The sequence below is a fragment of the Giraffa tippelskirchi genome, chromosome 11 (assembly GCF_054371585.1).
Source record: "Giraffa tippelskirchi isolate mGirTip1 chromosome 11, T2T-mGirTip1v1.2.pri, whole genome shotgun sequence".
NCBI classification, from domain to species: Eukaryota; Metazoa; Chordata; class Mammalia; order Artiodactyla; family Giraffidae; genus Giraffa; species Giraffa tippelskirchi.
Window position 1 is genome coordinate 76,954,887 of NC_137285.1, and position 23,386 is coordinate 76,978,272.

The 23,386-nt window shown below is 54.8% G+C and overlaps 3 protein-coding genes and 1 long non-coding RNA gene across 4 annotated transcripts in view; 3 read left to right on the forward strand and 1 right to left on the reverse strand.

The window, feature by feature from the left end:
• Positions 1-23,386, reverse strand: part of LOC145527606 (uncharacterized) — a 109,861-nt gene that overhangs the window by 28,167 nt on the left and 58,308 nt on the right. The window contains exons 24-32 of the long non-coding RNA XR_014069768.1: positions 22,896-23,121; positions 20,401-20,658; positions 19,671-19,782; positions 15,270-15,495; positions 12,775-13,032; positions 12,044-12,155; positions 5,147-5,404; positions 4,415-4,526; positions 14-239 (exon numbers count right to left, since the gene is read on the reverse strand). This is a non-coding gene — a long non-coding RNA (uncharacterized LOC145527606). The remainder of the gene's footprint in view (positions 1-13; positions 240-4,414; positions 4,527-5,146; positions 5,405-12,043; positions 12,156-12,774; positions 13,033-15,269; positions 15,496-19,670; positions 19,783-20,400; positions 20,659-22,895; positions 23,122-23,386) is intronic.
• LOC145527581 (uncharacterized) lies at positions 605-2,390 on the forward strand. Its single transcript, XM_081545691.1, has 3 exons — positions 605-774; positions 1,174-1,486; positions 1,797-2,390. Exons 1-3 carry the CDS (start codon positions 640-642, stop codon positions 2,273-2,275), a joined length of 927 nt encoding a protein of 308 aa, XP_081401817.1. The 5' UTR covers positions 605-639; the 3' UTR covers positions 2,276-2,390.
• Positions 8,233-10,019, forward strand: LOC145527531 (uncharacterized). The gene is made up of 3 exons (XM_081545629.1): positions 8,233-8,402; positions 8,802-9,114; positions 9,366-10,019. The coding sequence occupies exons 1-3, from the start codon at positions 8,268-8,270 to the stop codon at positions 9,992-9,994; spliced, it is 1,077 nt and encodes a 358-aa protein (XP_081401755.1). The 5' UTR covers positions 8,233-8,267; the 3' UTR covers positions 9,995-10,019.
• LOC145527544 (uncharacterized) lies at positions 15,861-19,783 on the forward strand. Its single transcript, XM_081545644.1, has 3 exons — positions 15,861-16,030; positions 16,430-16,742; positions 16,994-19,783. The coding sequence occupies exons 1-3, from the start codon at positions 15,896-15,898 to the stop codon at positions 17,620-17,622; spliced, it is 1,077 nt and encodes a 358-aa protein (XP_081401770.1). The 5' UTR covers positions 15,861-15,895; the 3' UTR covers positions 17,623-19,783.

Below are 23,386 nucleotides of genomic sequence, written 5' to 3' on the forward strand. Positions count from 1 at the left end.
AAGAGAGGGAGACCTTCGAGTCTTCCTTTCGGTCCTCCAACTTGGATGCGGGGTCTCAAAACAGTCAGGAGGGGGAGTGCCTTTTCCTGGGTTCCACGGCGCATCCAGGCCTCGTTCTGCCCCATTCTGTGCTGTGTCAGCCCTGGATGGAATCTTTCTTTCTGAAGTCTCAGCGCACGAGCTCCACGTGATATCGGCCCCAGGTGGAAAGGCATGGAGCTGCTCGTAGGCCGACAGACCTAGGAAGCAGATGGGAGAATGACCCCCACTCTGCAGATGGAGAGACTGGGGCAACCCTGAGGGGCATATGCTTGTCCAGGGCCACACCACTTATGAGAAGAAGGAGCCTGGTCTGAGAGCAGCATGGTCCTCGGAGCTCAGGCCCTGGCTGAACCCAGGCCTCCCCAGGGCTGTGGGCTGGGCCGTGTGGGTGTCATTGTGCCTGCACATGGCCTAAGGGGGGTGGTCGAGCAGTCAGAAACCCAGAGATTCCCTTGGGAAGTTTTGAGGAAGGGACCTCAGCACGAACCCCAGGAAATGATGTCACCTGCCGGCAACAGAACCCAACAGAACCCGCAATCCGGGTATCCAGGCCTCCAGAGCGGAGAGGAGCCCCCAGCCGGATCACTTGCTGCCAAGATGTTCTGCTGTTTGCCCCTGCCCAGAGGCCGGGGCCTCAGGAGAGCTCACAGGCAGTGTGAGTGGGCACCCTGTCGACGTTGGCTCAGGACACCCCCGAGAGGCCTCTGGCCCTTTGCCCGGAGAAACAGAAAGGTAACACGGGGAGCCCCAGGCCGGGCCAGGCCACCTCTCCCATGCCACCCGGAAACACCGGGTCCTTTGCCTGTGTGTGGGGATGCGGGTTTCTCGGGCTGTGTCTCCCTCAAGGAAGCCCAGGCGGATGTGGGGTCAGAAGCCTGTGGACAAGTTGTGCCCACACCCCAGGGGAGAGCAGGCTGGGCGGGATGGGGAGAGTGTGGGCAGCGCCGACCGGCCAGGCTGACCTCACACCCTCAGATGGGTCTCTTTCCTCCCGGGTGGGGATCTGAGCAGACACACGTCTCTGACCCTTCTGGGAAGAGAAGTTCGAGCAGGCAGAAGCAGCGGCTCCACTGGCCAGGCCCAGCTCGGAAAACTCCCAGCATGGCTGGCTGACGGTCACTGTCGTTGCAGAGCTTCCCACGTGATGAGGCCGAGGACGGGGACACCCCATCCAGCTCCCAGAGGGAGGGGTCGGAGCACCACCCGCCCGCCCGTGAGGCCCAGTGCAGGCTCCAGGTCAGCGTGCCCACGGAGGCATCAGCCCCACCGGGGGAGACGCGGAGGTGGGGAAGGCCTGCTGCCGAGACACCGCCCAGGATACAGCCGGCGGCCCAGTCTGAGGCTTCCACGGAGCTCAGCACACCCGGCTCCGACCCAGAGTCCAGAGAACCCCGGCCTCTGAGGCACCAGGAGGACCTGGAGCCCAGCACGCCACAGCACAGAGGTGAGGACGCTGGGGCTGGTGCACGGGAGTGTGTGGGGAGGGGTGCTGAGCTACACAGGGACGAGTCCTCGAAAGCTGCTGCTGGGCCTGCAGCAAGCGCTGGCCTCACACCCCCCGCCCCCCATCTTGCACACTTCAGTCCCAAAAGACATCTGACGCTGGGTATTCTTTGGGAACCTCTTGGAAGGTTTCTGTCCCGGGGTACGCACATGCCAAGGCTGGCCTGTGGGCAAACTTTGCTTCTCCCCCAGCTCTAGCACTGGCCTCCAACTGGAACCAGGCTCCACTTCCCAGACCTGTCCCCACACAGGTGGTGGCTCCAGGTGCAGGACCCAGGGATCCACCGAGGGCAGATGGAGAAGCGAGACTTGCCCTCGCAGAGACACCAGGCCAGCTGGGTACTGGCCAGCACACCGGGCAGATCGGATCTCCGTGCCTGCAGGACCCCCAGCCCCAGGCACTGATGTCCCACCCCCTCAGCGAGAACCTCCACCTCCACGTGCACCTCTACCTGCTCGGGCTTTGGCAAGAGAACCCGAGGCAGAGGAAGAGTCACCGCCTCGGCAGGGAGAGCCTGCCCTGGCTCCCGTGCAACACCCAGACGCCCACGATGACTCACCCAGCCCTGCAGGGAGAAAGAGCCCCCGCTCTGGACAGAGACCCAGAGCCCTTACCGGAAACACCACGTCCAGGGGAGCGGTCGGCTCTGCAGCCTCCATCCCTGTCTGCTCACCGTGGATGCCGGCAACTCGGTCTGCCCCCAGGGGACATGGAGTTCCTTTCCCCTGAACTGCTTTGCATGTGGTTTGTTTCCACCTTTCTGGTGATGTTTTATTTTTTGTATGGTTTCCTGGATTTTTGTTGGTTAAGTTGGGATTAGTAAACTTTTTCATCATTGTTGCAATCTGGGAACACTGTTGTGTAACTCTGGTGATACTGTGTTACCATCACCACTTTGTAGTTTCAGACCCGTTCCATCTTTATGCCCCACCCCCCAACAAAGCCTGGATTCAAGGCAAGCACGCCCTGTTCATCCCTCCCCCCGATCCTGAACACAATTTCATCTTTTCTTTCTGCATTCCTTCCTATATTCTTGGTGTCCCCAATCAGTGACTCTCAGCGAAATGACTGAAGGAGTGTTTTTCGGACTCTCCACCTACTGTAAGACTCCATTGGAGAGTTCTCATTTTTATGTCATTTGAACTAGCCTTTGATAGCTGAAAGGACGGTGTACGTCCTTTCAAGATACCATGTGCCAAACGAAGCCCTTTTGGCAACTGCCATCATTATCTCCAGGCAGGCATTGCTGTTTGAAGGGTGACATCTCAGCCAGAAGGCAGAGGCTGAGCTCCTCTTGTTGCACCAGCTCCCAAAAGAAGCCAAGAAAGGGAGCTGGAACAACAAACCACCCCCATGCCCAGGAAAGCGTTCTTCATGACAGAAGGCTAGAAAATGACCCAACATCCTTGTGGCCCAGAACCACTCTAGAAAATCACTGTTCCATAAAAAAGAGAAACACATGGGAAGTTCCAAGGAGAGGCAATGCCCATGGCCAGTGTACTTGAGAGACGGCCTGACCGCTCCGGGGAAGACACGCACCGACGGAACCCCTTGGGAAACAGCAGTGATAGTCCTCACCGTCGTAAGGGTTTCCTCTGGGGACAACCTGCCCTGGGCACCACACGAGGGAGCAGACCGGCTTCTCTTCCTCTGCCCCCACACCATTCACTCATGAAGGCAGCTCAGGTGTTCTCATGCCCTGCCTGCCTGCCTGCCTGGCTCATCCGTGAGCTGTGACCACCTCCAGGCTAGGACTCCACCTTTTCCTCTCTGTGTACCGTGAATCTGCACACAGTGGGCTTTCAGAACCTTAGGAGACTTGAGCCATTCCCGCTCGAGCCAGAACCCTCCCCAGGAAGGAAAACAGCTGTGGAGTCATTTTGGCCCCAGCACTGGTTCCGAAAGCCTGGCGGCTCCTACAGCCTCTACGGTGTGAAGAGGGAGGTCCCTTTTGACAGAGCTTTCCGGCTCTCAGATCTAAGCTGTTGTTTCACTGTCAGCTGTGTCTCTTCCGTTGCAGCCAGGTGGGCCACGCTGCTCCAAAGGAGCTCACAAGCTGAGTTTCAAGGGAGGACAGGGATGGCTACAACGTGCTGCAAACTGAGTGAGGGTCCCCACAATCCTCAGCAAAGGTCTGTGGTGTGCAAGTGGGGAGTAGAGGGCCCCCAAGTTCCAAAGGAAGGGAGGTAGTCGGGAGCTAAAGCCCTTGGCTGCTGTGGTAGCAGCTGCAGATGGCAGCCCGTCCACAGTGCACTTCAAATGAGGTCATATGAGCGGGACTCTGGAAATGGCTCCGAAATCGAGAGAAAGGGGTCAGGGTATGTGGGAATCCGGCGGGGGTGGGGGGTGGATGAAGGAAGGTGTCCCTCCTCTCTCCAGTGCAATTTGGTTTGGTGAGTCTCAAAGCTACCAGATGGCACTTCCCAAGTCAGGCCCCCGCAGGAATCAGGGTGGGCTGCCTGCCTCGGGCCCTGCCACAGGGACAAGCCACACCAGTGGCCTCCCTGAGCTCCAATGGCCGGATCTGGGGGGTTCTGTCTGGGTGCACACCTCCTTGCTGTGGCCAAGTTCCCCCCTTCTCTGAGCACCAGCTTCATCCTCTCGAATGAGGACATCAATTGCTACCTTGGCACGTTACTCTCTTCATCCTGTGAAGACTCATTAGGCTTATCCTACAATTACTAGCTGGCCCGAAGAGATATCTCCTGAATCCAGCTTAAGCTGGAGTCTCCCAGGCTCATCTGGCATGTCTTCCCTGAAGTCTGCCAAAACCCACACCCTTGCATTTCCAGGGACTCCCCTTAGCCAGCTGGGCAGAAAACCCAGCATGCTTCAAACAAGCTGACAGACAAGCGGGAGAGGACTCACGGGCAGACGGCTTCCCTCAGGTCTCGGGTGGAGCTCTGGGACCACAGCAGCAACGGGCCATCCCAGCCCCTGGGCTCAGCAGCGCCCTCATTCTCAGGCCGGCGTCTCTGCCCTGAGGGGAGCAGGAACGTCACCAACTGCCGCAGGCGGACCTCAAGCCCCTCCCACTGCTGGAGCCTGACCTCCCCCGGCCCCACCCCTTCCCCTACCCCAGCAGGACGAGAGCTCGTCTTCCCCTGGCTTCCAACGTGAGGCCCGGCCCTGGGCCCCGATTGGGCACTGCCCCAGCCCGGAGCCAATCACAGTGGCCAGGGAGGTGGAACGCACCGATTGGCCAGGGCCAGGTCATGTGACCATACTCCCCAGGAAACTCAAAGATTACCAAGGTTCTCTAAGAAACCAATGAACAAAATTATCCACTAAAGGCAAACCATAATTTTTAATGAGGCCAATGTCACAGAAAAAAAAAAATGCTCCACAATAAACTGCTCAAGGAAGCTACTAAATAAACTTTCAGAAAAGTTTAGTAGTTTTTTTTTTTTTTTAAATAGGGTGACGGAGAGCTATACCTTTCCCATCTATGTGAATTTAGGTTTAAACTAGATTTCCCTTGGCTATTATATAAGACAAAAAAACCCACATCACCCACTTTCACTCCCCCCCACCCCCAAAATGTGTTTTAATCTATTGAATTTTTGTGTCCTCAGTTGTGTCTGATTCACGGCAACTCACCAACTCTACACAGCCAGGCTCTTCCGTCCATGGAATTCAGGGCAATTTTTTCTGTCCCAGTAAATGCCCACCCTGGGTGATCCAAAGGCAAGGGCTCCGAGGCTCCTGAGAGACTAACTCCTTTCAGCTGAGCACAGAGCTGGCTCCTCACTGGGATGCCTGTGGCCTGGGGCTCCCAGAGGGGAGAGCAGCACTCGCCCCACCGTGTGGTCACTGCTGGAAGTGCAGGCTGCTCCTCACTCCCCCTTGACAGTGTCCCTGAGGGCAGAACAGTGTGAATCGAATCAAGGTGGAAATGCAAACTCCAATGCAACCAACCTTCCCACAAGATCTCCAAAACCACTCAGGAACAGGGAATTGGAAACTGCAGGGGATGACATGAATGGAGATGGAGACTTGACACCTTACACCGAGTTCACTTCCAGTTATCCCTAGACAAACTTTCCATGAAAACTTGTCACAAATCTAGAAGAACAATGAGCAGAAACCGGACACGTGCTTTGAGTCTTCACACACAAAACTAAAAGGCAGTCCACAAAAAAAACCCAGAGAATACAGTGGACTTTGCAAAATCAAAGATATCTACTGTGGGAAAGACCTCATTACAAAAGCAAAAGACAGGTCATACATCGCGAGACGAATGAGTGGAAACACAAAGCTTATCAAGGATGTGTCTCCAAACAGACAAAGAACGCCAACACAACAAGCCTGTGAAAACTAGGGAAAGGTCTGAAGGGACACCAGACGGAGGAAGACACACACAGAGTATCCCGGATGATGTCCAGCACTGAGGGCATGAAGAAACAACAGTCTAGTTGCACCCCCTCAGGCCTGTGTGACCGTGGATGAGGCCTCTGTTTCCCGGTGGCTCTGAGACATGGACAGGGAGGAAGGGGAAGAGAAGTCACTTGCATTTCTAATACTCACAGCAAAGTCTTCCAATGAGAAGGGAATTATCACCCCCACTGACAATGCCATTCACTGAAGTGATATCCACGAGTCCATCTACCCCAGAAGGGAAGGATGGACCTGTTCTCACAAAACAGCGAGAGATGGAAGGAGGAAGATCAAGCCCACACCAATCACTGGAAAGAGAAGCTGTGCTCAGGGCTTGAAAGAATTCCTATAGGGAAAATCATGTCACAGCCCCACATGGCAATCCACAGCTTCCATGCTATTCCTCCCAAAATGCCAATGCATTTTCGCACCGAACAAAGAATTGCAAAAGGGGTACGGAAACAGAAAAGAGCCTACATTGTCAATACAATCCGACGAAAAAGCCCCGATACGGACATCCAAGGTTGTGTGAAAGGAAATTAGACGACCAAACTAGGATCCTCAGGAGAGTATCGGAGGAGGCAATGGCGACCCACTCCAGTACTCTTGCCTGGAAAATGTCCTGGACGGAGGAGCCTGGTAGGCTACAGGCCATGGGGTCTTGCAGAGTCAGACACGACTGAAGTGACTTAGCTGCAGCAGCAGCAGCAGGACAGTATGCTATTGGGAATACAACAACACACACAGATCCAGATCGATGGAATAAAGTTGAGGGTCCAGAAACAAACCCCAGCATCCATGGTCAACTCATCTCTGACACAGACGGTGAGAATATCCAAATGGGAACAAGAAAGCCTCTTCAATCAATGTCCATGGGAAAACCAGACAGCTACATCTGAAGAACGCTATTGGGTTTGATCTCATACCACCTCAATATCGGGGAAAAACCTCACCCTAAAGACTGATGTCATGAGATAGCTAGAAAGAAGCGTAGGTCAAAGGCTCCTTAACATCAGAGTCTCCTTGCCATTTGCTGGGCGGAGGTCGAAATGGGTCTCTTCAAGTAAGGGAAAGAGGTAAACGAAGTACACCACTGGGTTTCCATCCAATGGAACCTATTCACAACAGAGAGGCTAAGCATTCACAAATGCAAAAGATAGGAAACGGAACACGAGAGACTCCTTGCAAGTGGTGTATCTGAGAAGGGGTTCATATGGAAAGAGACGAAGAATGCACAGCACTCAGATTCCAAGAAACACCACCACCACCCTTGACCCTTCCCCCATGACCAACTCTGACCTAAAGCCTTTCTCTCCCTCTAACCTATCCCTAAAACATAACCCTCATCTAATCATATACATGTGCATCCCTAGCATCCATCCATCCATCCACACACGAGAGAGAAAGAGGAAGACACAGACGGAATTGAGAAAGGAAAAGAGAGGGACACAGCCAGAGAGAGACACGGAACCAAAGAGAGGAAAGGAGTCGATGGTCCAGACTATTCCTCAATCTGTCTCGAAGGTAGAAGCAATGACAGCGCCCTTCCACCCCAGAAGGGGGAAAAGGACGGAAGGTTTGGAGAGGAAAAGACAAGAACGCAGGGAGCCATTAGAAGCTCAGCCACCCGCAGAAGCCGAGCTGGGACCCTTGAACAGAATCTCAATGGAAACAGAGGACCAGAAAGTTGGCTACTCTTTTCTATAAGAGAGGGAGACCTTCGAGTCTTCCTTTCGGTCCTCCAACTTGGATGCGGGGTCTCAAAACAGTCAGGAGGGGGAGTGCCTTTTCCTGGGTTCCACGGCGCATCCAGGCCTCGTTCTGCCCCATTCTGTGCTGTGTCAGCCCTGGATGGAATCTTTCTTTCTGAAGTCTCAGCGCACGAGCTCCACGTGATATCGGCCCCAGGTGGAAAGGCATGGAGCTGCTCGTAGGCCGACAGACCTAGGAAGCAGATGGGAGAATGACCCCCACTCTGCAGATGGAGAGACTGGGGCAACCCTGAGGGGCATATGCTTGTCCAGGGCCACACCACTTATGAGAAGAAGGAGCCTGGTCTGAGAGCAGCATGGTCCTCGGAGCTCAGGCCCTGGCTGAACCCAGGCCTCCCCAGGGCTGTGGGCTGGGCCGTGTGGGTGTCATTGTGCCTGCACATGGCCTAAGGGGGGTGGTCGAGCAGTCAGAAACCCAGAGATTCCCTTGGGAAGTTTTGAGGAAGGGACCTCAGCACGAACCCCAGGAAATGATGTCACCTGCCGGCAACAGAACCCAACAGAACCCGCAATCCGGGTATCCAGGCCTCCAGAGCGGAGAGGAGCCCCCAGCCGGATCACTTGCTGCCAAGATGTTCTGCTGTTTGCCCCTGCCCAGAGGCCGGGGCCTCAGGAGAGCTCACAGGCAGTGTGCGTGGGCACCCTGTCGACGTTGGCTCAGGACACCCCCGAGAGGCCTCTGGCCCTTTGCCCGGAGAAACAGAAAGGTAACACGGGGAGCCCCAGGCCGGGCCAGGCCACCTCTCCCATGCCACCCGGAAACACCGGGTCCTTTGCCTGTGTGTGGGGATGCGGGTTTCTCGGGCTGTGTCTCCCTCAAGGAAGCCCAGGCGGATGTGGGGTCAGAAGCCTGTGGACAAGTTGTGCCCACACCCCAGGGGAGAGCAGGCTGGGCGGGATGGGGAGAGTGTGGGCAGCGCCGACCGGCCAGGCTGACCTCACACCCTCAGATGGGTCTCTTTCCTCCCGGGTGGGGATCTGAGCAGACACACGTCTCTGACCCTTCTGGGAAGAGAAGTTCGAGCAGGCAGAAGCAGCGGCTCCACTGGCCAGGCCCAGCTCGGAAAACTCCCAGCATGGCTGGCTGACGGTCACTGTCGTTGCAGAGCTTCCCACGTGATGAGGCCGAGGACGGGGACACCCCATCCAGCTCCCAGAGGGAGGGGTCGGAGCACCACCCGCCCGCCCGTGAGGCCCAGTGCAGGCTCCAGGTCAGCGTGCCCACGGAGGCATCAGCCCCACCGGGGGAGACGCGGAGGTGGGGAAGGCCTGCTGCCGAGACACCGCCCAGGATACAGCCGGCGGCCCAGTCTGAGGCTTCCACGGAGCTCAGCACACCCGGCTCCGACCCAGAGTCCAGAGAACCCCGGCCTCTGAGGCACCAGGAGGACCTGGAGCCCAGCACACCACAGCACAGAGGTGAGGACGCTGGGGCTGGTGCACGGGAGTGTGTGGGGAGGGGTGCTGAGCTACACAGGGACGAGTCCTCGAAAGCTGCTGCTGGGCCTGCAGCAAGCGCTGGCCTCACACCCCCCGCCCCCCATCTTGCACACTTCAGTCCCAAAAGACATCTGACGCTGGGTATTCTTTGGGAACCTCTTGGAAGGTTTCTGTCCCGGGGTACGCACATGCCAAGGCTGGCCTGTGGGCAAACTTTGCTTCTCCCCCAGCTCTAGCACTGGCCTCCAACTGGAACCAGGCTCCACTTCCCAGACCTGTCCCCACACAGGTGGTGGCTCCAGGTGCAGGACCCAGGGATCCACCGAGGGCAGATGGAGAAGCGAGACTTGCCCTCGCAGAGACACCAGGCCAGCTGGGTACTGGCCAGCACACCGGGCAGATCGGATCTCCGTGCCTGCAGGACCCCCAGCCCCAGGCACTGATGTCCCACCCCCTCAGCGAGAACCTCCACCTCCACGTGCACCTCTACCTGCTCGGGCTTCGGCAAGAGAACCCGAGGCAGAGGAAGAGTCACCGCCTCGGCAGGGAGAGCCTGCCCTGGCTCCCGCGCAACACCCAGATGCCCACGATCACTCACCCAGCCCTGCAGGGAGAAAGAGCCCCCGCTCTGGACAGAGACCCAGAGCCCTTACCGGAAACACCACGTCCAGGGGAGCGGTCGGCTCTGCAGCCTCCATCCCTGTCTGCTCACCGTGGATGCCGGCAACTCGGTCTGCCCCCAGGGGACATGGAGTTCCTTTCCCCTGAACTGCTTTGCATGTGGTTTGTTTCCACCTTTCTGGTGATGTTTTATTTTTTGTATGGTTTCCTGGATTTTTGTTGGTTAAGTTGGGATTAGTAAACTTTTTTCATCATTGTTGCAATCTGGGAACACTGTTGTGTAACTCTGGTGATACTGTGTTACCATCACCACTTTGTAGTTTCAGACCCGTTCCATCTTTATGCCCCACCCCCCAACAAAGCCTGGATTCAAGGCAAGCACGCCCTGTTCATCCCTCCCCCCGATCCTGAACACAATTTCATCTTTTCTTTCTGCATTCCTTCCTATATTCTTGGTGTCCCCAATCAGTGACTCTCAGCGAAATGACTGAAGGAGTGTTTTTCGGACTCTCCACCTACTGTAAGACTCCATTGGAGAGTTCTCATTTTTATGTCATTTGAACTAGCCTTTGATAGCTGAAAGGATGGTGTACGTCCTTTCAAGATACCATGTGCCAAACGAAGCCCTTTTGGCAACTGCCATCATTATCTCCAGGCAGGCATTGCTGTTTGAAGGGTGACATCTCAGCCAGAAGGCAGAGGCTGAGCTCCTCTTGTTGCACCAGCTCCCAAAAGAAGCCAAGAAAGGGAGCTGGAACAACAAACCACCCCCATGCCCAGGAAAGCGTTCTTCATGACAGAAGGCTAGAAAATGACCCAACATCCTTGTGGCCCAGAACCACTCTAGAAAATCACTGTTCCATAAAAAAGAGAAACACATGGGAAGTTCCAAGGAGAGGCAATGCCCATGGCCAGTGTACTTGAGAGACGGCCTGACCGCTCCGGGGAAGACACGCACCGACGGAACCCCTTGGGAAACAGCAGTGATAGTCCTCACCGTCGTAAGGGTTTCCTCTGGGGACAACCTGCCCTGGGCACCACACGAGGGAGCAGACCGGCTTCTCTTCCTCTGCCCCCACACCATTCACTCATGAAGGCAGCTCAGGTGTTCTCATGCCCTGCCTGCCTGCCTGCCTGGCTCATCCGTGAGCTGTGACCACCTCCAGGCTAGGACTCCACCTTTTCCTCTCTGTGTACCGTGAATCTGCACACAGTGGGCTTTCAGAACCTTAGGAGACTTGAGCCATTCCCGCTCGAGCCAGAACCCTCCCCAGGAAGGAAAACAGCTGTGGAGTCATTTTGGCCCCAGCACTGGTTCCGAAAGCCTGGCGGCTCCTACAGCCTCTACGGTGTGAAGAGGGAGGTCCCTTTTGACAGAGCTTTCCGGCTCTCAGATCTAAGCTGTTGTTTCACTGTCAGCTGTGTCTCTTCCGTTGCAGCCAGGTGGGCCACGCTGCTCCAAAGGAGCTCACAAGCTGAGTTTCAAGGGAGGACAGGGATGGCTACAACGTGCTGCAAACTGAGTGAGGGTCCCCACAATCCTCAGCAAAGGTCTGTGGTGTGCAAGTGGGGAGTAGAGGGCCCCCAAGTTCCAAAGGAAGGGAGGTAGTCGGGAGCTAAAGCCCTTGGCTGCTGTGGTAGCAGCTGCAGATGGCAGCCCGTCCACAGTGCACTTCAAATGAGGTCATATGAGCGGGACTCTGGAAATGGCTCCGAAATCGAGAGAAAGGGGTCAGGGTATGTGGGAATCCGGCGGGGGTGGGGGGTGGATGAAGGAAGGTGTCCCTCCTCTCTCCAGTGCAATTTGGTTTGGTGAGTCTCAAAGCTACCAGATGGCACTTCCCAAGTCAGGCCCCCGCAGGAATCAGGGTGGGCTGCCTGCCTCGGGCCCTGCCACAGGGACAAGCCACACCAGTGGCCTCCCTGAGCTCCAATGGCCGGATCTGGGGGGTTCTGTCTGGGTGCACACCTCCTTGCTGTGGCCAAGTTCCCCCCTTCTCTGAGCACCAGCTTCATCCTCTCGAATGAGGACATCAATTGCTACCTTGGCACGTTACTCTCTTCATCCTGTGAAGACTCATTAGGCTTATCCTACAATTACTAGCTGGCCCGAAGAGATATCTCCTGAATCCAGCTTAAGCTGGAGTCTCCCAGGCTCATCTGGCATGTCTTCCCTGAAGTCTGCCAAAACCCACACCCTTGCATTTCCAGGGACTCCCCTTAGCCAGCTGGGCAGAAAACCCAGCATGCTTCAAACAAGCTGACAGACAAGCGGGAGAGGACTCACGGGCAGACGGCTTCCCTCAGGTCTCGGGTGGAGCTCTGGGACCACAGCAGCAACGGGCCATCCCAGCCCCTGGGCTCAGCAGCGCCCTCATTCTCAGGCCGGCGGCTCTGCCCTGAGGGGAGCAGGAACGTCACCAACTGCCGCAGGCGGACCTCAAGCCCCTCCCACTGCTGGAGCCTGACCTCCCCCGGCCCCACCCCTTCCCCTACCCCAGCAGGACGAGAGCTCGTCTTCCCCTGGCTTCCAACGTGAGGCCCGGCCCTGGGCCCCGATTGGGCACTGCCCCAGCCCGGAGCCAATCACAGTGGCCAGGGAGGTGGAACGCACCGATTGGCCAGGGCCAGGTCATGTGACCATACTCCCCAGGAAACTCAAAGATTACCAAGGTTCTCTAAGAAACCAATGAACAAAATTATCCACTAAAGGCAAACCATAATTTTTAATGAGGCCAATGTCACAGAAAAAAAAAATGCTCCACAATAAACTGCTCAAGGAAGCTACTAAATAAACTTTCAGAAAAGTTTAGTAGTTTTTTTTTTTTTTTAAATAGGGTGACGGAGAGCTATACCTTTCCCATCTATGTGAATTTAGGTTTAAACTAGATTTCCCTTGGCTATTATATAAGACAAAAAAACCCACATCACCCACTTTCACTCCCCCCCACCCCCAAAATGTGTTTTAATCTATTGAATTTTTGTGTCCTCAGTTGTGTCTGATTCACGGCAACTCACCAACTCTACACAGCCAGGCTCTTCCGTCCATGGAATTCAGGGCAATTTTTTCTGTCCCAGTAAATGCCCACCCTGGGTGATCCAAAGGCAAGGGCTCCGAGGCTCCTGAGAGACTAACTCCTTTCAGCTGAGCACAGAGCTGGCTCCTCACTGGGATGCCTGTGGCCTGGGGCTCCCAGAGGGGAGAGCAGCACTCGCCCCACCGTGTGGTCACTGCTGGAAGTGCAGGCTGCTCCTCACTCCCCCTTGACAGTGTCCCTGAGGGCAGAACAGTGTGAATCGAATCAAGGTGGAAATGCAAACTCCAATGCAACCAACCTTCCCACAAGATCTCCAAAACCACTCAGGAACAGGGAATTGGAAACTGCAGGGGATGACATGAATGGAGATGGAGACTTGACACCTTACACCGAGTTCACTTCCAGTTATCCCTAGACAAACTTTCCATGAAAACTTGTCACAAATCTAGAAGAACAATGAGCAGAAACCGGACACGTGCTTTGAGTCTTCACACACAAAACTAAAAGGCAGTCCACAAAAAAAACCCAGAGAATACAGTGGACTTTGCAAAATCAAAGATATCTACTGTGGGAAAGACCTCATTACAAAAGCAAAAGACAGGTCATACATCGCGAGACGAATGAGTGGAAACACAAAGCTTATCAAGGATGTGTCTCCAAACAGACAAAGAACGCCAACACAACAAGCCTGTGAAAACTAGGGAAAGGTCTGAAGGGACACCAGACGGAGGAAGACACACACAGAGTATCCCGGATGATGTCCAGCACTGAGGGCCTGAAGAAACAACAGTCTAGTTGCACCCCCTCAGGCCTGTGTGACCGTGGATGAGGCCTCTGTTTCCCGGTGGCTCTGAGACATGGACAGGGAGGAAGGGGAAGAGAAGTCACTTGCATTTCTAATACTCACAGCAAAGTCTTCCAATGAGAAGGGAATTATCACCCCCACTGACAATGCCATTCACTGAAGTGATATCCACGAGTCCATCTACCCCAGAAGGGAAGGATGGACCTGTTCTCACAAAACGGCGAGAGATGGAAGGAGGAAGATCAAGCCCACACCAATCACTGGAAAGAGAAGCTGTGCTCAGGGCTTGAAAGAATTCCTATAGGGAAAATCATGTCACAGCCCCACATGGCAATCCACAGCTTCCATGCTATTCCTCCCAAAATGCCAATGCATTTTCGCACCGAACAAAGAATTGCAAAAGGGGTACGGAAACAGAAAAGAGCCTACATTGTCAATACAATCCGACGAAAAAGCCCCGATACGGACATCCAAGGTTGTGTGAAAGGAAATTAGACGACCAAACTAGGATCCTCAGGAGAGTATCGGAGAAGGCAATGGCGACCCACTCCAGTACTCTTGCCTGGAAAATGTCCTGGACGGAGGAGCCTGGTAGGCTACAGGCCATGGGGTCTTGCAGAGTCAGACACGACTGAAGTGACTTAGCCGCAGCAGCAGCAGCAGGACAGTATGCTATTGGGAATACAACAACACACACAGATCCAGATCGATGGAATAAAGTTGAGGGTCCAGAAACAAACCCCAGCATCCATGGTCAACTCATCTCTGACACAGACGGTGAGAATATCCAAATGGGAACAAGAAAGCCTCTTCAATCAATGTCCATGGGAAAACCAGACAGCTACATCTGAAGAACGCTATTGGGTTTGATCTCATACCACCTCAATATCGGGGAAAAACCTCACCCTAAAGACTGATGTCATGAGATAGCTAGAAAGAAGCGTAGGTCAAAGGCTCCTTAACATCAGAGTCTCCTTGCCATTTGCTGGGCGGAGGTCGAAATGGGTCTCTTCAAGTAAGGGAAAGAGGTAAACGAAGTACACCACTGGGTTTCCATCCAATGGAACCTATTCACAACAGAGAGGCTAAGCATTCACAAATGCAAAAGATAGGAAACGGAACACGAGAGACTCCTTGCAAGTGGTGTATCTGAGAAGGGGTTCATATGGAAAGAGACGAAGAATGCACAGCACTCAGATTCCAAGAAACACCACCACCACCCTTGACCCTTCCCCCATGACCAACTCTGACCTAAAGCCTTTCTCTCCCTCTAACCTATCCCTAAAACATAACCCTCATCTAATCATATACATGTGCATCCCTAGCATCCATCCATCCATCCACACACGAGAGAGAAAGAGGAAGACACAGACGGAATTGAGAAAGGAAAAGAGAGGGACACAGCCAGAGAGAGACACGGAACCAAAGAGAGGAAAGGAGTCGATGGTCCAGACTATTCCTCAATCTGTCTCGAAGGTAGAAGCAATGACAGCGCCCTTCCACCCCAGAAGGGGGAAAAGGACGGAAGGTTTGGAGAGGAAAAGACAAGAACGCAGGGAGCCATTAGAAGCTCAGCCACCCGCAGAAGCCGAGCTGGGACCCTTGAACAGAATCTCAATGGAAACAGAGGACCAGAAAGTTGGCTACTCTTTTCTATAAGAGAGGGAGACCTTCGAGTCTTCCTTTCGGTCCTCCAACTTGGATGCGGGGTCTCAAAACAGTCAGGAGGGGGAGTGCCTTTTCCTGGGTTCCACGGCGCATCCAGGCCTCGTTCTGCCCCATTCTGTGCTGTGTCAGCCCTGGATGGAATCTTTCTTTCTGAAGTCTCAGCGCACGAGCTCCACGTGATATCGGCCCCAGGTGGAAAGGCATGGAGCTGCTCGTAGGCCGACAGACCTAGGAAGCAGATGGGAGAATGACCCCCACTCTGCAGATGGAGAGACTGGGGCAACCCTGAGGGGCATATGCTTGTCCAGGGCCACACCACTTATGAGAAGAAGGAGCCTGGTCTGAGAGCAGCATGGTCCTCGGAGCTCAGGCCCTGGCTGAACCCAGGCCTCCCCAGGGCTGTGGGCTGGGCCGTGTGGGTGTCATTGTGCCTGCACATGGCCTAAGGGGGGTGGTCGAGCAGTCAGAAACCCAGAGATTCCCTTGGGAAGTTTTGAGGAAGGGACCTCAGCACGAACCCCAGGAAATGATGTCACCTGCCGGCAACAGAACCCAACAGAACCCGCAATCCGGGTATCCAGGCCTCCAGAGCGGAGAGGAGCCCCCAGCCAGATCACTTGCTGCCAAGATGTTCTGCTGTTTGCCCCTGCCCAGAGGCCGGGGCCTCAGGAGAGCTCACAGGCAGTGTGCGTGGGCACCCTGTCGACGTTGGCTCAGGACACCCCCGAGAGGCCTCTGGCCCTTTGCCCGGAGAAACAGAAAGGTAACACGGGGAGCCCCAGGCCGGGCCAGGCCACCTCTCCCATGCCACCCGGAAACACCGGGTCCTTTGCCTGTGTGTGGGGATGCGGGTTTCTCGGGCTGTGTCTCCCTCAAGGAAGCCCAGGCGGATGTGGGGTCAGAAGCCTGTGGACAAGTTGTGCCCACACCCCAGGGGAGAGCAGGCTGGGCGGGATGGGGAGAGTGTGGGCAGCGCCGACCGGCCAGGCTGACCTCACACCCTCAGATGGGTCTCTTTCCTCCCGGGTGGGGATCTGAGCAGACACACGTCTCTGACCCTTCTGGGAAGAGAAGTTCGAGCAGGCAGAAGCAGCGGCTCCACTGGCCAGGCCCAGCTCGGAAAACTCCCAGCATGGCTGGCTGACGGTCACTGTCGTTGCAGAGCTTCCCACGTGATGAGGCCGAGGACGGGGACACCCCATCCAGCTCCCAGAGGGAGGGGTCGGAGCACCACCCGCCCGCCCGTGAGGCCCAGTGCAGGCTCCAGGTCAGCGTGCCCACGGAGGCATCAGCCCCACCGAGGGAGACGCGGAGGTGGGGAAGGCCTGCTGCCGAGACACCGCCCAGGATACAGCCGGCGGCCCAGTCTGAGGCTTCCACGGAGCTCAGCACACCCGGCTCCGACCCAGAGTCCAGAGAACCCCGGCCTCTGAGGCACCAGGAGGACCTGGAGCCCAGCACGCCACAGCACAGAGGTGAGGACGCTGGGGCTGGTGCACGGGAGTGTGTGGGGAGGGGTGCTGAGCTACACAGGGACGAGTCCTCGAAAGCTGCTGCTGGGCCTGCAGCAAGCGCTGGCCTCACACCCCCCGCCCCCCATCTTGCACACTTCAGTCCCAAAAGACATCTGACGCTGGGTATTCTTTGGGAACCTCTTGGAAGGTTTCTGTCCCGGGGTACGCACATGCCAAGGCTGGCCTGTGGGCAAACTTTGCTTCTCCCCCAGCTCTAGCACTGGCCTCCAACTGGAACCAGGCTCCACTTCCCAGACCTGTCCCCACACAGGTGGTGGCTCCAGGTGCAGGACCCAGGGATCCACCGAGGGCAGATGGAGAAGCGAGACTTGCCCTCGCAGAGACACCAGGCCAGCTGGGTACTGGCCAGCACACCGGGCAGATCGGATCTCCGTGCCTGCAGGACCCCCAGCCCCAGGCACTGATGTCCCACCCCCTCAGCGAGAACCTCCACCTCCACGTGCACCTCTACCTGCTCGGGCTTTGGCAAGAGAACCCGAGGCAGAGGAAGAGTCACCGCCTCGGCAGGGAGAGCCTGCCCTGGCTCCCGCGCAACACCCAGACGCCCACGATGACTCACCCAGCCCTGCAGGGAGAAAGAGCCCCCGCTCTGGACAGAGACCCAGAGCCCTTACCGGAAACACCACGTCCAGGGGAGCGGTCGGCTCTGCAGCCTCCATCCCTGTCTGCTCACCGTGGATGCCGGCAACTCGGTCTGCCCCCAGGGGACATGGAGTTCCTTTCCCCTGAACTGCTTTGCATGTGGTTTGTTTCCACCTTTCTGGTGATGTTTTATTTTTTGTATGGTTTCCTGGATTTTTGTTGGTTAAGTTGGGATTAGTAAACTTTTTCATCATTGTTGCAATCTGGGAACACTGTTGTGTAACTCTGGTGATACTGTGTTACCATCACCACTTTGTAGTTTCAGACCCGTTCCATCTTTATGCCCCACCCCCCAACAAAGCCTGGATTCAAGGCAAGCACGCCCTGTTCATCCCTCCCCCCGATCCTGAACACAATTTCATCTTTTCTTTCTGCATTCCTTCCTATATTCTTGGTGTCCCCAATCAGTGACTCTCAGCGAAATGACTGAAGGAGTGTTTTTCGGACTCTCCACCTACTGTAAGACTCCATTGGAGAGTTCTCATTTTTATGTCATTTGAACTAGCCTTTGATAGCTGAAAGGACGGTGTACGTCCTTTCAAGATACCATGTGCCAAACGAAGCCCTTTTGGCAACTGCCATCATTATCTCCAGGCAGGCATTGCTGTTTGAAGGGTGACATCTCAGCCAGAAGGCAGAGGCTGAGCTCCTCTTGTTGCACCAGCTCCCAAAAGAAGCCAAGAAAGGGAGCTGGAACAACAAACCACCCCCATGCCCAGGAAAGCGTTCTTCATGACAGAAGGCTAGAAAATGACCCAACATCCTTGTGGCCCAGAACCACTCTAGAAAATCACTGTTCCATAAAAAAGAGAAACACATGGGAAGTTCCAAGGAGAGGCAATGCCCATGGCCAGTGTACTTGAGAGACGGCCTGACCGCTCCGGGGAAGACACGCACCGACGGAACCCCTTGGGAAACAGCAGTGATAGTCCTCACCGTCGTAAGGGTTTCCTCTGGGGACAACCTGCCCTGGGCACCACACGAGGGAGCAGACCGGCTTCTCTTCCTCTGCCCCCACACCATTCACTCATGAAGGCAGCTCAGGTGTTCTCATGCCCTGCCTGCCTGCCTGCCTGGCTCATCCGTGAGCTGTGACCACCTCCAGGCTAGGACTCCACCTTTTCCTCTCTGTGTACCGTGAATCTGCACACAGTGGGCTTTCAGAACCTTAGGAGACTTGAGCCATTCCCGCTCGAGCCAGAACCCTCCCCAGGAAGGAAAACAGCTGTGGAGTCATTTTGGCCCCAGCACTGGTTCCGAAAGCCTGGCGGCTCCTACAGCCTCTACGGTGTGAAGAGGGAGGTCCCTTTTGACAGAGCTTTCCGGCTCTCAGATCTAAGCTGTTGTTTCACTGTCAGCTGTGTCTCTTCCGTTGCAGCCAGGTGGGCCACGCTGCTCCAAAGGAGCTCACAAGCTGAGTTTCAAGGGAGGACAGGGATGGCTACAACGTGCTGCAAACTGAGTGAGGGTCCCCACAATCCTCAGCAAAGGTCTGTGGTGTGCAAGTGGGGAGTAGAGGGCCCCCAAGTTCCAAAGGAAGGGAGGTAGTCGGGAGCTAAAGCCCTTGGCTGCTGTGGTAGCAGCTGCAGATGGCAGCCCGTCCACAGTGCACTTCAAATGAGGTCATATGAGCGGGACTCTGGAAATGGCTCCGAAATCGAGAGAAAGGGGTCAGGGTATGTGGGAATCCGGCGGGGGTGGGGGGTGGATGAAGGAAGGTGTCCCTCCTCTCTCCAGTGCAATTTGGTTTGGTGAGTCTCAAAGCTACCAGATGGCACTTCCCAAGTCAGGCCCCCGCAGGAATCAGGGTGGGCTGCCTGCCTCGGGCCCTGCCACAGGGACAAGCCACACCAGTGGCCTCCCTGAGCTCCAATGGCCGGATCTGGGGGGTTCTGTCTGGGTGCACACCTCCTTGCTGTGGCCAAGTTCCCCCCTTCTCTGAGCACCAGCTTCATCCTCTCGAATGAGGACATCAATTGCTACCTTGGCACGTTACTCTCTTCATCCTGTGAAGACTCATTAGGCTTATCCTACAATTACTAGCTGGCCCGAAGAGATATCTCCTGAATCCAGCTTAAGCTGGAGTCTCCCAGGCTCATCTGGCATGTCTTCCCTGAAGTCTGCCAAAACCCACACCCTTGCATTTCCAGGGACTCCCCTTAGCCAGCTGGGCAGAAAACCCAGCATGCTTCAAACAAGCTGACAGACAAGCGGGAGAGGACTCACGGGCAGACGGCTTCCCTCAGGTCTCGGGTGGAGCTCTGGGACCACAGCAGCAACGGGCCATCCCAGCCCCTGGGCTCAGCAGCGCCCTCATTCTCAGGCCGGCGGCTCTGCCCTGAGGGGAGCAGGAACGTCACCAACTGCCGCAGGCGGACCTCAAGCCCCTCCCACTGCTGGAGCCTGACCTCCCCCGGCCCCACCCCTTCCCCTACCCCAGCAGGACGAGAGCTCGTCTTCCCCTGGCTTCCAACGTGAGGCCCGGCCCTGGGCCCCGATTGGGCACTGCCCCAGCCCGGAGCCAATCACAGTGGCCAGGGAGGTGGAACGCACCGATTGGCCAGGGCCAGGTCATGTGACCATACTCCCCAGGAAACTCAAAGATTACCAAGGTTCTCTAAGAAACCAATGAACAAAATTATCCACTAAAGGCAAACCATAATTTTTAATGAGGCCAATGTCACAGAAAAAAAAAATGCTCCACAATAAACTGCTCAAGGAAGCTACTAAATAAACTTTCAGAAAAGTTTAGTAGTTTTTTTTTTTTTTAAATAGGGTGACGGAGAGCTATACCTTTCCCATCTATGTGAATTTAGGTTTAAACTAGATTTCCCTTGGCTATTATATAAGACAAAAAAACCCACATCACCCACTTTCACTCCCCCCCACCCCCAAAATGTGTTTTAATCTATTGAATTTTTGTGTCCTCAGTTGTGTCTGATTCACGGCAACTCACCAACTCTACACAGCCAGGCTCTTCCGTCCATGGAATTCAGGGCAATTTTTTCTGTCCCAGTAAATGCCCACCCTGGGTGATCCAAAGGCAAGGGCTCCGAGGCTCCTGAGAGACTAACTCCTTTCAGCTGAGCACAGAGCTGGCTCCTCACTGGGATGCCTGTGGCCTGGGGCTCCCAGAGGGGAGAGCAGCACTCGCCCCACCGTGTGGTCACTGCTGGAAGTGCAGGCTGCTCCTCACTCCCCCTTGACAGTGTCCCTGAGGGCAGAACAGTGTGAATCGAATCAAGGTGGAAATGCAAACTCCAATGCAACCAACCTTCCCACAAGATCTCCAAAACCACTCAGGAACAGGGAATTGGAAACTGCAGGGGATGACATGAATGGAGATGGAGACTTGACACCTTACACCGAGTTCACTTCCAGTTATCCCTAGACAAACTTTCCATGAAAACTTGTCACAAATCTAGAAGAACAATGAGCAGAAACCGGACACGTGCTTTGAGTCTTCACACACAAAACTAAAAGGCAGTCCACAAAAAAAACCCAGAGAATACAGTGGACTTTGCAAAATCAAAGATATCTACTGTGGGAAAGACCTCATTACAAAAGCAAAAGACAGGTCATACATCGCGAGACGAATGAGTGGAAACACAAAGCTTATCAAGGATGTGTCTCCAAACAGACAAAGAACGCCAACACAACAAGCCTGTGAAAACTAGGGAAAGGTCTGAAGGGACACCAGACGGAGGAAGACACACACAGAGTATCCCGGATGATGTCCAGCACTGAGGGCCTGAAGAAACAACAGTCTAGTTGCACCCCCTCAGGCCTGTGTGACCGTGGATGAGGCCTCTGTTTCCCGGTGGCTCTGAGACATGGACAGGGAGGAAGGGGAAGAGAAGTCACTTGCATTTCTAATACTCACAGCAAAGTCTTCCAATGAGAAGGGAATTATCACCCCCACTGACAATGCCATTCACTGAAGTGATATCCACGAGTCCATCTACCCCAGAAGGGAAGGATGGACCTGTTCTCACAAAACGGCGAGAGATGGAAGGAGGAAGATCAAGCCCACACCAATCACTGGAAAGAGAAGCTGTGCTCAGGGCTTGAAAGAATTCCTACTGGGAAAATCATGTCACAGCCCCACATGGCAATCCACAGCTTCCATGCTATTCCTCCCAAAATGCCAATGCATTTTCGCACCGAACAAAGAATTGCAAAAGGGGTACGGAAACAGAAAAGAGCCTACATTGTCAATACAATCCGACGAAAAAGCCCCGATACGGACATCCAAGGTTGTGTGAAAGGAAATTAGACGACCAAACTAGGATCCTCAGGAGAGTATCGGAGAAGGCAATGGCGACCCACTCCAGTACTCTTGCCTGGAAAATGTCCTGGACGGAGGAGCCTGGTAGGCTACAGGCCATGGGGTCTTGCAGAGTCAGACACGACTGAAGTGACTTAGCCGCAGCAGCAGCAGCAGGACAGTATGCTATTGGGAATACAACAACACACACAGATCCAGATCGATGGAATAAAGTTGAGGGTCCAGAAACAAACCCCAGCATCCATGGTCAACTCATCTCTGACACAGACGGTGAGAATATCCAAATGGGAACAAGAAAGCCTCTTCAATCAATGTCCATGGGAAAACCAGACAGCTACATCTGAAGAACGCTATTGGGTTTGATCTCATACCACCTCAATATCGGGGAAAAACCTCACCCTAAAGACTGATGTCATGAGATAGCTAGAAAGAAGCGTAGGTCAAAGGCTCCTTAACATCAGAGTCTCCTTGCCATTTGCTGGGCGGAGGTCGAAATGGGTCTCTTCAAGTAAGGGAAAGAGGTAAACGAAGTACACCACTGGGTTTCCATCCAATGGAACCTATTCACAACAGAGAGGCTAAGCATTCACAAATGCAAAAGATAGGAAACGGAACACGAGAGACTCCTTGCAAGTGGTGTATCTGAGAAGGGGTTCATATGGAAAGAGACGAAGAATGCACAGCACTCAGATTCCAAGAAACACCACCACCACCCTTGACCCTTCCCCCATGACCAACTCTGACCTAAAGCCTTTCTCTCCCTCTAACCTATCCCTAAAACATAACCCTCATCTAATCATATACATGTGCATCCCTAGCATCCATCCATCCATCCACACACGAGAGAGAAAGAGGAAGACACAGACGGAATTGAGAAAGGAAAAGAGAGGGACACAGCCAGAGAGAGACACGGAACCAAAGAGAGGAAAGGAGTCGATGGTCCAGACTATTCCTCAATCTGTCTCGAAGGTAGAAGCAATGACAGCGCCCTTCCACCCCAGAAGGGGGAAAAGGACGGAAGGTTTGGAGAGGAAAAGACAAGAACGCAGGGAGCCATTAGAAGCTCAGCCACCCGCAGAAGCCGAGCTGGGACCCTTGAACAGAATCTCAATGGAAACAGAGGACCAGAAAGTTGGCTACTCTTTTCTATAAGAGAGGGAGACCTTCGAGTCTTCCTTTCGGTCCTCCAACTTGGATGCGGGGTCTCAAAACAGTCAGGAGGGGGAGTGCCTTTTCCTGGGTTCCACGGCGCATCCAGGCCTCGTTCTGCCCCATTCTGTGCTGTGTCAGCCCTGGATGGAATCTTTCTTTCTGAAGTCTCAGCGCACGAGCTCCACGTGATATCGGCCCCAGGTGGAAAGGCATGGAGCTGCTCGTAGGCCGACAGACCTAGGAAGCAGATGGGAGAATGACCCCCACTCTGCAGATGGAGAGACTGGGGCAACCCTGAGGGGCATATGCTTGTCCAGGGCCACACCACTTATGAGAAGAAGGAGCCTGGTCTGAGAGCAGCATGGTCCTCGGAGCTCAGGCCCTGGCTGAACCCAGGCCTCCCCAGGGCTGTGGGCTGGGCCGTGTGGGTGTCATTGTGCCTGCACATGGCCTAAGGGGGGTGGTCGAGCAGTCAGAAACCCAGAGATTCCCTTGGGAAGTT

Excerpts from the sequence above, each read along its gene's own strand:
- LOC145527581 (XM_081545691.1), top strand. The coding sequence starts at position 640 with ATGTTCTGCTGTTTGCCCCTGCCCAGAGGCCGGGGCCTCAGGAGAGCT. Across the intron at positions 775-1,173 it reads TTGCCCGGAGAAACAGAAAG|AGCTTCCCACGTGATGAGGC; the intron begins GTAACACGGGGA and ends CTGTCGTTGCAG. Across the intron at positions 1,487-1,796 it reads CAGCACGCCACAGCACAGAG|GTGGTGGCTCCAGGTGCAGG; the intron begins GTGAGGACGCTG and ends GTCCCCACACAG.
- LOC145527531 (XM_081545629.1), top strand. The coding sequence starts at position 8,268 with ATGTTCTGCTGTTTGCCCCTGCCCAGAGGCCGGGGCCTCAGGAGAGCT. Across the intron at positions 8,403-8,801 it reads TTGCCCGGAGAAACAGAAAG|AGCTTCCCACGTGATGAGGC; the intron begins GTAACACGGGGA and ends CTGTCGTTGCAG. Across the intron at positions 9,115-9,365 it reads CAGCACACCACAGCACAGAG|CTCTAGCACTGGCCTCCAAC; the intron begins GTGAGGACGCTG and ends CTTCTCCCCCAG.
- LOC145527544 (XM_081545644.1), top strand. The coding sequence starts at position 15,896 with ATGTTCTGCTGTTTGCCCCTGCCCAGAGGCCGGGGCCTCAGGAGAGCT. Across the intron at positions 16,031-16,429 it reads TTGCCCGGAGAAACAGAAAG|AGCTTCCCACGTGATGAGGC; the intron begins GTAACACGGGGA and ends CTGTCGTTGCAG. Across the intron at positions 16,743-16,993 it reads CAGCACGCCACAGCACAGAG|CTCTAGCACTGGCCTCCAAC; the intron begins GTGAGGACGCTG and ends CTTCTCCCCCAG.